The 10068-nt window shown below is 37.3% G+C and overlaps 2 protein-coding genes and 1 pseudogene across 3 annotated transcripts; all 3 read left to right on the top strand.

The window, feature by feature from the left end:
* LOC104756581 (putative serine/threonine-protein kinase PBL6) lies at window positions 1–2067 on the top strand. The gene is made up of 5 exons (XM_087478349.1): window positions 1–229; window positions 666–835; window positions 923–1112; window positions 1203–1615; window positions 1711–2067. The coding sequence occupies exons 1-5, from the start codon at window positions 127–129 to the stop codon at window positions 1942–1944; spliced, it is 1110 nt and encodes a 369-aa protein (XP_087334475.1). The 5' UTR covers window positions 1–126; the 3' UTR covers window positions 1945–2067.
* Window positions 2068–2207: 140 nt separating this feature from the next.
* LOC104756572 (two-component response regulator-like APRR3) lies at window positions 2208–6805 on the top strand (annotated as a pseudogene). The gene is made up of 11 exons (XR_015574488.1): window positions 2208–2493; window positions 2580–2741; window positions 2832–2965; window positions 3046–3219; window positions 3305–3342; window positions 3397–3449; window positions 3559–3841; window positions 3923–3953; window positions 6158–6343; window positions 6422–6489; window positions 6588–6805. The product of XR_015574488.1 is annotated as a two-component response regulator-like APRR3 (transcript).
* A 281-nt stretch (window positions 6806–7086) lies between these two features.
* On the top strand, window positions 7087–9371 carry LOC104737453 (putative serine/threonine-protein kinase PBL7). The gene is made up of 5 exons (XM_010457635.2): window positions 7087–7399; window positions 7833–8002; window positions 8093–8282; window positions 8360–8790; window positions 8913–9371. The coding sequence occupies exons 1-5, from the start codon at window positions 7243–7245 to the stop codon at window positions 9147–9149; spliced, it is 1185 nt and encodes a 394-aa protein (XP_010455937.2). The 5' UTR covers window positions 7087–7242; the 3' UTR covers window positions 9150–9371.
* Window positions 9372–10068: the final 697 nt, after the last annotated feature.

The raw sequence follows: 10068 nt of genomic DNA, 5'->3' as shown, positions 1-10068 counted from the left end.
CACTTTCTCGCTCTAGTTTTCTATTTGAGAGTCTGTTAATTACGTTCTTTTTTTCCGGGAAAATAGTTTCTCGAGAAAATCAAAAAGAAAAGCCTCAAGAAAGATTTCTCTTCGTTGATCGCTACGATGAGTCGTTTCTTTTGCTGTGTCAGAGGAGAAACCTCAAATGGCGCACCGCCGGAAGAAGTGTTTGACGATGATCTCTTTGACAATCTCCAGATCGCTGAAGGTTCCGTTTTCGTTTCTCTTTCTTTTTCAATCTTCTGAAATCGAGATTTCTTGTGTGTGTGTGTTATGGTTTCTTGTGCCTTAAGCAATTCTGTTTCTTAAGCTTTTACTGCTTCGTTTTGATCTCTTCACGTTATCGATCGTCTCATGCAAGTGAAAGTATTAGTAGAGTTCTTCTTGTGTGTGTGTTATGGTTTCTTGTGCCTTAAGCAATTCTGTTTCTTAAGCTTTTACTGACTTCTTCGTTTTGATCTCTTCACGTTATCGATCGTCTCATGCAAGTGAAAGCATTAATAATTGATCTCTTCATGTTCTTCTTGTTTCCATGAAGTTAACTGGTTCATTAACGTCATATGTTCTAGCCGTGTACTACAAGAAATCGATGCTAGGTTGATCTTGTTCAATCGATCTTTAACGTTTAGTAATTCATATTGCAGAGCCAGATGCTACTGTTTTCCCTGTAACTCCACCTCTACCTGCAAATTGTGGAGCATCCTATGAATGGCTGGACATCATCGAAGGAACCCTCAATTTCTGTGTGACATTTTTTTTGGGGAGTGGCTCTTTCGGCGAAGTCTATCGCTGCAACTTCAAAAGAAATAACGAGGTATAAAAACCCCAAAAGGTCATTTCCTTTAGGGTTATATATCGAAACCCAATTTCTAAACCAGAACTGCGACTTTTGATTCGTTAGGTTGGAGCTGTAAAGATTCAAGCTCATAACAACGAAACTGGTCATAAAGAGTTCTTGGCAGAGGTTACAACGTTGCATAAAGCTGATCACCCAAACGTGATTAAACTTCTTGGCAGATGTTACGGCCGCAGAAACCGTGCTATAGTTTACGAGTTCATGCCCAATGGCACTCTCGGACGCCACATCTTTGGTAAAGAAAGAAAACTTAACGAAACCTTTTTAATTGATTCTCGTTCTGTTTGTAAATTCAGTAAACTCCTTCATTGTTCTGTTTTGGTAGATGCTAGGCTGGGTCAGGTGCCTCAAGGAGGTCTAGAGCAGCCAACTCGGGTTTTGGATTGGTCCACCAGGATGAGGATTGCGGAGGGTGTAGCTGAAGGTTTGATTTATCTACACGATGTGCTTAAAGTGATCTACGGGGATCTTAACGTGGGCAATGTGCTTCTGGATTCTGACTTTGTGCCAAAATTATCTGGCTTTGGATTTGCGACCAATGTTATCCAAGATAACAGAGGTTTAGAGCAAAATAACGAGCGGATCAAGGGAACTCCAGGATACCTGGCCCCGGAATGCGAATACGTTAATTTAGTTTCCACTAAATCAGACGTGTTCAGCTATGGAGCGTTTTTGCTAGTGCTTTTCACGGGAAAAAACTCATTTAGCACTGCTCATAATCTCAAGATCTCAGACTGGGTACGACTAAATGCTTAATTTAAAATTTTTGTTCTAACTAATATATAAACTGAGTACTGAGTTGTGTTTCGGATGTTCTTTTGTTTTTTTTCCAGTTTCTGCGAGTATGGGCTAGGCTAGGGGATGCCCCTGTGATGACAGTTGATGCTGCGCTTCTTAACACGTATTCCGTCGAAGGTTTGAAGAGCATATTTCAGACTGCGAGGCTGTGTATAAACGCAGAGCCACGTACACGGCCTGCCATGCGTGATGTGGTAACGATGGTTCGTCAAGCTGCTGCTTTCCCGGTCATAGTGGTACCCCCAGCTCAAATTTCCCGGTTCTGTTAATCAAGAAGTTTCCTCAGGCGGTTTTATGTAGTCTTTTTTCTTTTCTTTTTGTTACTGAATTTACTAGTTCGATCACTACAAGTGTTTAATCAACGTTTAAGATCTTTCGTCTTCATTTCTTCTATTGGATCAATGCATGATTCTGCAACTTTACAGTTGTACAATATATACCAATATATGGTTTGAATCAGTAGTTTAGTTATAACTTTCTGATTGTTTTCAAAATCTGATTGTGACTAACTATTGAAATTTGATTTGTCTTGACACTGTCATATGAGAAATTAGTATTCTAAAAATGTGTTTTAATATCAACGAAACTGGTGATGAAGTTGAAACTGAGAGGCAAGTGTTTGGTTTATCCGAACAAGGTGAATTTCGAGTTGAAGATACCACTGGAAACCTAGACTCAACAACAACCACCTCCGCTAGCTCCTGTTGTGAAGTGGGAGAGGTATCTCCCAGTTAGATCTCTTAAGGTTCTTTTAGTGGAGAATGATGACTCAACACGCCATATTGTTACTGCCCTTCTGAAGAATTGCAGCTATGAAGGTTTATTGATTGATTTGATCATCCTTGTTTAGCTATCACATTGTTGCTTTCGACTAACTGTTGTAAATTTGGAAACTTTTAATCAGTCACTGCTGCATCTGATGTCCTTGAAGCCTGGAGAATCCTAGAAGATGAGAAGAGTTGCATTGATCTCGTCTTAACAGAGGTTGTCATGCCTGTGCAGTCTGGAACTGGTCTGTTGTCCAAGATTATGAGCCATAAGACACTAAAGAACATCCCTGTCATAAGTATGTACTTAAATTAATTTTTTCAGGACCTAGTTTCAGTATGTGATGCTCAGTTAGTGTAACTTAAGATGTGATGTTCTCTTTTTGTAGTGATGTCATCTCATGATTCTATGGTTCTGGTCTTTAAGTGTTTGTCGAATGGTGCTGTTGATTTTCTCGTGAAACCCATTAGAAAGAACGGACTAAAGAATCTTTGGCAACATGTCTGGAGAAGATGTCACAGTGTAAGTGTTGTGCTTTGATTACTTGTTTTCAAAAAGTTACTCTATGGTCTTATTTTTACTTATGAGTTTTTATATACCAGTCTAGCGGAAGCGGAAGTGAGAGTGCAATACAGAACAAGAAGCCAGCGAAAACTGAAAGCTCTGAAGGGTCAGAAAACGATGCCAGCCTCAGTGATGACGATTATGGGAATGGAAATGGGAGTAATGGTTTGAGTGACCGAGATGGTGGGAGTGATAACGGGAGTGGAACTCAGGTAATACGTTTCTATGGCAATAGATAACAGTTATGTCTGAGGTAACTGTTTATGAGTTTTAATTGGTTTTCAATTACAAATATAGAGTTCTTGGACTAAAAGAGCCGGTAACAGCACTTCACAGTCGTATCAATTTCCTGATGCAACCGATATGAACCTGGGAACCTATGCCAACAGATGGGATGATGTTAATAAACTGAAGGAGAATGAAGATCAGAATGGACAGATAGGTAAGATCATAAATTCATTAGTCAAGTAAAATGTCAATACTCTGATCTTGTGGAACCATTCTGGATAATTTCTCTGTTGTAACGATGACTTTCGATGATTTTGCAATAGGCATGGGATCACAGGAAGGAATGTTTATAGGTAACAAAGTTGAGGAAGAACGAGGAAGCCATGAAAAGGATGCAAAATATACTGTTCAAGCTTTGGAAAGAAACAATGATGACATGCTAAATCGCTCTTCTGGTAACTCACAAGTAGAAAGCAAAACACCTTCATCTAACCCGGAAGATTTGCAATCACTCGAGGTAACTCTGACAAAACCAAGAGAGGCTGGAGATTACAGAACCGGTGATCAAAGTGTTTTGAGGCATTCAAATCACTCTGCATTCTCAAAGTAAGTTCTTGACCTCAACTGCAAAAGAAATGTCAAAACCTGTGACTGATTTGAAGTTATTGTTTCGTGTGTGATATGCAGGTACAATAACGGTGCTACTTCTGCTAGTAAGGTATTTTACGATATGTGTTGTGCTGTCTTTGAAGTCTATGACAGTTTATGTTTTCATCAAAACGCTCTATTTTTTGCTGAGTTAGGCTCCAGAAGAAAATGTGGGAAGTTGTTCTCCCCATGACAGTCCTATTGCGAAACTGATGGGCTCAGGTTCAAGCAGTGATAATTCTTTGAATCAGCAGTCTAGTGGAATTGAACGATCAGCACAAAGAGAAGCTGCTCTGATGAAGTTTCGCCTTAAACGCAAAGAGCGATGCTTTGAGAAAACGGTATAGCCTTCTAAACTAAACAAAGCTTAAGCTCTAGTTTTTTGAGACGAAATTCATACGCCTGTTTTGTTTGTTTTAGGTTAGGTACCATAGCAGGAAGAAACTAGCTGAGCAGCGGCCTCGAGTCAAAGGTCAATTCATTCGCAAGTGAGTTCAAATCCTCTTTAACATATTTCTCTCTCGATGTACAAAAAGTTGCCTTATATAGTAATTTGACATGGAGTCAAACCCTTTTTTAACCTCTAGGACTAGGAGGGATGATACTAAATCAGGAAATGAGTGTCCAAATAGTGACGACAGCTAAACAACGAAATTGGTATAAAAGAGAGAGATAGAGAGAGATACACTTCGAAGATCTTAAGACTGAAGAACAAAAAAGAAGTTTCACAAAGTGGCGCATTAGCATATTTTGTTTCTTATTACTATTGCAATGAGACTTTCCTTTTATAATATCAATTAGCATATTTTGTTTCTCATTACTATTGCAATGAGACTTTCCTTTTATTATATCAATTAGTATCGTTTAAATATCGTATTCCTGCAAACATAACAATGTAAAACAATCATTTACTCATTACTTCTGATTAATATTTTAATAAAATTCAATATGGATAACTTTTGCGGCCAATCCAAAACCAGAAATCTTGAGCACAATTGCACAAAATCTGCATCGAGAAGTACATTCTCCAGATTGACATGTACTTCTCAATGCGGATTTTGTGTCCAAGATTTCTAGTTTTGGATTGGCCACAAAAGTTATCCAGGATAACAAAGGTGTTGAACAAATAAACGAGCTAGATAGGATGAAGGGAACTCCAGGCTACATAGCTCCTGAATCGGAGTATTCAGGTTTAATTTTAACTAAGTCATTTTTAGCTATGGAGCATTACTGTTAGTACTGGCAGAGTCGGTCCTTGAATTTGGTGGCCTAAAGCATATTTTCTTTGTAAAATCTAACAAATTTTTTTTTTTTCACTAGAATACTAAAATATAATTAAAAGATATTTTAAAAAGTTATCAAATATTTTAACAATGTAAAACAATCTAAAAAAACAACTTTTCTAACTTTCATTTCAGCAAATTCATTGATTAAAACAATCTAATTTTTTTTAGTTTTAGTTTTGTTTGGAAAAGTTGAATATTTATATATTTAGTAGAATCTAATATTTGGAGTTTTGTTTTGTTAAAAACAGGAATTTAAGAAAATTAATTGTAAAACTTTCGACAACTCAGTCTCTTACCAAAAAAAAAAAAAAACAAAAATGTAATCAAACGAAAAAAAAAAAAATTGTAAAAGAGGAAAAAGAAAAATGTAATTAAAGGTGCAGATTAGTTGGCTTGAACCAACGACCTGATATATAATTGCTAAATACATAGACAGCTGACCTATTCAATCTTTTATATATGTGGCCCTAAACAAATTTCTATATTGTGTGGCCTAAAGCAAATGCTTTGACTGCTTTATGGGTCGGCTGTGGAGAATTTTTATAGGTAACAAAGTTGAAGAACGAGGAAATTGTGAAAAGGAAGCAAACTATTCTGTTCAAGCTTTGGAAAGAAGCAATGATGACATGCTGAATCGCTCTTCTGGTAACTCACAAGTAGAAAGCAAAACACCTTCATCTAAACCAGAAGATTTGCAATCACTCGAGCTAACTCTGACAAAACCAAGAGAGGCTGGAGATTACAGAACCGGTGATCAAAAGTGTTTTGAGGCATTCAAATCACTCTGCATTCTCAAAGGTAAGTTTTTGACCTCAACTGCAAAAGAAATGTCAAAACCTGTGACTGATTTGAAGTTATTGTTTCGTGTGTGATATGCAGGTACAATAACGGTGCTACTTCTGCTAGTAAGGTATTTTACGATATGTGTTGTGCTGTCTTTGAAGTCTATGACAGTTTCCATCAAAAAGCTTTAATTTTGCTGAGTTAGGCTCCAGTAGAAAATGTGGGAAGTTGTTCTCCTCATGACAGTCCTATTGCAAAACTGATGGGTTCGGGTTCAAGCAGTGATAATCCTTTGAATCAGCAGTCTAGTGGAAGTGAACGATCAGCACAAAGAGAAGCTGCTCTGATGAAGTTTCGCCTTAAACGCAAAGAGCGATGCTTTGAGAAAAAGGTATAGTTTTCTAAACCAAACAAGATTAAGCTCTAGTTTTTTGATACGAAATTCATACGCCTGTTTTGTTTGTTTTAGGTTAGGTACCATAGCAGGAAGAAATTAGCTGAGCAGCGGCCTCGCGTCAAGGGTCAATTCATTCGCAAGTAAGTTCAAATCCTTTTAACATTGTCCATCTAGGTTTCCATAAGTTTCCTTCTATAGTAATGTATTTACATGGAGTCAACAATTTTTTAACCTCTAGGAGGGATGATACTAAATCAGGAAATGAGTATCCAAGTAGTGACGACAGCTAAATCAACGAAATTGGTATAAAAGAGAGAGAGATAGAGATACACTTCGAAGATCTGAAGACTGAAGAACAAAAAAAAAGTTTAGCATATTTTGTTTTTTTTTTTCCATATAAAAAAAAGAAAGTCTACAGACATAACAATATTTGCTATAATATTTATTTTCTACAAACAATCATTTTACTCACTAATTCTGATTAATATTTAATATCCCTTCACTACACTTTTTATCCACACTATTTTCTCTTCGCTTGATACTCTTAGCCTATATTATTCTATGAATATAATTCGAGTAATTTTATTTTTGTTAGTTAACTGCCGTTATTATCAAGAAACGAAGTAACGAACCAGTAAACAGAGTTACAAGTTGTAACTAACAGAGTCAAAACAGAGTATTATTTTATTTTATTTTCTCCCGCTCTGTATATATATTCGCCAACGAGATCATTTAGTGCTCACCATCATCAACTCACTCCGTCTCTCTCTCTCTCGCTCTAGTTTGCTATTTGAGAGTCTGTTTAATTACGTTCTTTTTTCCGGGAAAATAGTTTCTCGAGAAAATCAAAAAGAAAAGCCTCAAGAAAGGATTTCTCTTCGTTGATCGCTACGATGAGTCGTTTCTTTTGCTGTGTCACAGGAGAAACCTCAAATAGCGCACCGCCGGAAGAAGTGTTTGACGACGAACCACTTGAGGACACCGAATCCCTCAATCGTTTGTGGAGAGATGAACTCCAGATCCCTGACTCTCGCAGTCGTCAAGCTCAAGGTTCCGTTTTCGTTTTTCTTTCTTTTTCAATCTTCTGAAATCGAGATTTCTTGTGTGTGTGTTATGGTTTCTTGTGCGTTAAGCAAGTCTGTTTCTTAAGATCTTACTGACTCCTTCGTTTTGATATCTTCACGTTATTGATCGTCTCATGCAAGTGAAAGTATTAGTAGAGTTCTTCTTGTGTGTGTGTTATGGTTTCTTGTGCCTTACGCAATTCTGTTTCTTAAGATTTCACTGACTTCTTCGTTTTGATCTCTTCACGTTATCGATCGTCTAATGCAAGTGAAAGTATTAGTAGAGTTCTCCTTGTTTGATTGTTTCCATGGAGTTAACTGATTCATTAACGTCATATGTTCTGCCGTGTACTACAAGAAATCGATGCTAGGGTGATCTTGTTCAATCGATCTTTAACGTTTAGTAATTCATATTGCAGAGCCAGATGCTGCTCTTTTCCCTGTAACTCCACCTCTACCTGCCAATTGTGGACGACCATATCGATGGCGCGAAATCGTAGACTCAACCGTAAACTTCCGGCAAGAGTTTTTTCTCGGCAATGGCAACTTCGGCCAAGTCTATCGCTGCGATTTCAAAAGAACTAACGAGGTATAATAAACCCCAAAAGGTCATTTCCTCTTATGGTTAAATATCGAAACCCAGTTTTTAAACCAGAACTGCGACTTTTTGATTCGTTAGGTTGGAGCTGTGAAGATTCAAGCTCATAACAACGAAACTGGTCATAAAGAGTTCTTGGCAGAGGTTACAACGTTGCATGAAGCTAATCACCCAAACGTGATTAAACTTCTTGGCAGATGTTACGGCCGCAGAAACCGTGCTATAGTTTACGAGTTCATGCCCAATGGCACTCTCGGACGCCACATCTTTGGTAAAGATAACTCAATATCAAACCTTTTATTGATTCTGGTTTAGTTTCTAAACTTACTTAACGTTCTATTTTTGTAGATTACATGAGGAAGAGTCCGATACCTCAAGGTCTAGAGAATCCAACTCGGGTTTTGAATTGGGGGACGAGGATGAGAATTGCTGAGGGTGTAGCTGAAGGTCTGATATATCTACACGACGTGCTAAAAGTGATCAACCAAGACGTCAAGGCTGGGAATATTCTACTTGATGCGAACTTTGTGCCGAAGCTGACTGATTTTGGATTGGCGACTAAAGTCGTTGTAAACAGACGCGGCGTTGAGAAGCGGAGCAAGATCACTGAGTTGAAGGGAACTATGGGATACATCGCACCAGAAGCAGAGCAGTCCCACTGGGTTTCGACCAAGTACGATGTCTATAGCTATGGAGTTTTTCTGATTGTGCTCTTCACCGGAAGGAAAGCTTATGATGATCGGGAGAGACCTGAAGCAAAAAAGAAACTCACTGATTGGGTATGACTCAAACTTTGTACATCTAGGTTTAGTTTTTATACGTTTCGTGTTCCAGAAGTAACTTAGGTTTTCTCGAATGTAGAAGTAACTTAGGGTTTGTCGAATGTATTTTCCTTTTGCAGTTAATGCCAGTGTTGACTAGATTGGAGTATGCGCCTTTGGTTGTTGATGTTGCGCTCGGTAAAAAGTATTCGGCTCAAGGTTTAAACAGAATATTTGAAACAGCGAGGATGTGTTTAAACGCGCAGCCACTTGAACGGCCTGCAATGGATTTTGTGGAAACGTTGGTTCGTGAAGCTGCAGCTTACCTGGTCCCAGAGGAGCAGCCCCAGGTGAAAGAGAGACGTTGTTCGACCTAAGAAGTTTGATCAGGCGATATTATCTAGGGTTTTTGGTTTTTAGGTCTTTTCCAGAATCATATTATAGACTTGGTTTTGTTATTATTTGATCAGACAATTTCCCTCTACAAGTTTTTAATCAACGTTTAAGATCTTTTGTCTTCATTTCTCTGTTATGAAACTTCTTGATATTGGATAGAAGAGATAAAAAAAGCAGAGCATAAAAGTTCATGTTGGCATTTTGTTAGATGTGTAAGTGGCAGAACTAGCCTTTTTGATTTCCAATGCAAGAACCCACCAAATCAATTCTATCGGGTCAATGATTCTGCTACTTTATACAAGTAAAGTTGTGAAAGGTCTTGACTCTTCTCTTGATCATTTAGACCAAGAATAGCTCTATATTTATGATTTGAATCAGTAATTTAGTGGTTATCATCTACTTAAACATGGAGTCATTTAGCCTTTAGGATGGATGATTCTAAATCAAGAAAAATTAATGAGTGTCCAAGTAGTGATGACGACAGTTGAACAACAAAACTAGTATACAAGAGACTAGAGAGATTCACTTCCAAGATCTGAAGAACAATATGTTAGTTTACAAACTTTAAGAGAGAGTTTGATTATATTTTTAGTAATCTTTTCTTTACATTTTATTTATTAAAAAGTCTATAAAGATTATTGCCATGATAATTAGTAAGTAATCTTGTTCAAATATCGTATTTCTATAGATATACTATTGTACTTGCTATAGTATTTAAGTTCTACAAACAATCATTTACACATGAATTTTGACTAATATTTTAATAGTGATTAATCAAGTCTTTGTCTTTATATTTTCACAAAATATCCATGATAAATACAAGGGAGATTCTCAAAAGTAGCACCAAAAAAAGTTTTGTTTTCCAAATATAGCACAACATCTCTGAAATTCCAAAAATAA

This window comes from Camelina sativa, chromosome 2 (genome assembly GCF_030686135.1).
Source record: "Camelina sativa cultivar CO46 ecotype springtype chromosome 2, ASM3068613v1".
Classification (NCBI taxonomy): domain Eukaryota; kingdom Viridiplantae; phylum Streptophyta; class Magnoliopsida; order Brassicales; family Brassicaceae; genus Camelina; species Camelina sativa.
This window is presented reverse-complemented; position numbering and strand designations above follow the sequence as displayed.

What these genes read in the sequence shown, in the direction of transcription:
- LOC104756581 (XM_087478349.1), top strand. Translation starts at nt 127, where the DNA reads ATGAGTCGTTTCTTTTGCTGTGTCAGAGGAGAAACCTCAAATGGCGCA. An exon ending in ACTTCAAAAGAAATAACGAG is followed by an intron (nt 836 to 922) that starts GTATAAAAACCC and finishes TTGATTCGTTAG; the next exon opens with GTTGGAGCTGTAAAGATTCA. An exon ending in ATCTCAAGATCTCAGACTGG is followed by an intron (nt 1,616 to 1,710) that starts GTACGACTAAAT and finishes TTTTTTTTCCAG; the next exon opens with TTTCTGCGAGTATGGGCTAG.
- LOC104737453 (XM_010457635.2), top strand. Translation starts at nt 7,243, where the DNA reads ATGAGTCGTTTCTTTTGCTGTGTCACAGGAGAAACCTCAAATAGCGCA. An exon ending in TCGCAGTCGTCAAGCTCAAG is followed by an intron (nt 7,400 to 7,832) that starts GTTCCGTTTTCG and finishes TTCATATTGCAG; the next exon opens with AGCCAGATGCTGCTCTTTTC. An exon ending in TCTCGGACGCCACATCTTTG is followed by an intron (nt 8,283 to 8,359) that starts GTAAAGATAACT and finishes CTATTTTTGTAG; the next exon opens with ATTACATGAGGAAGAGTCCG.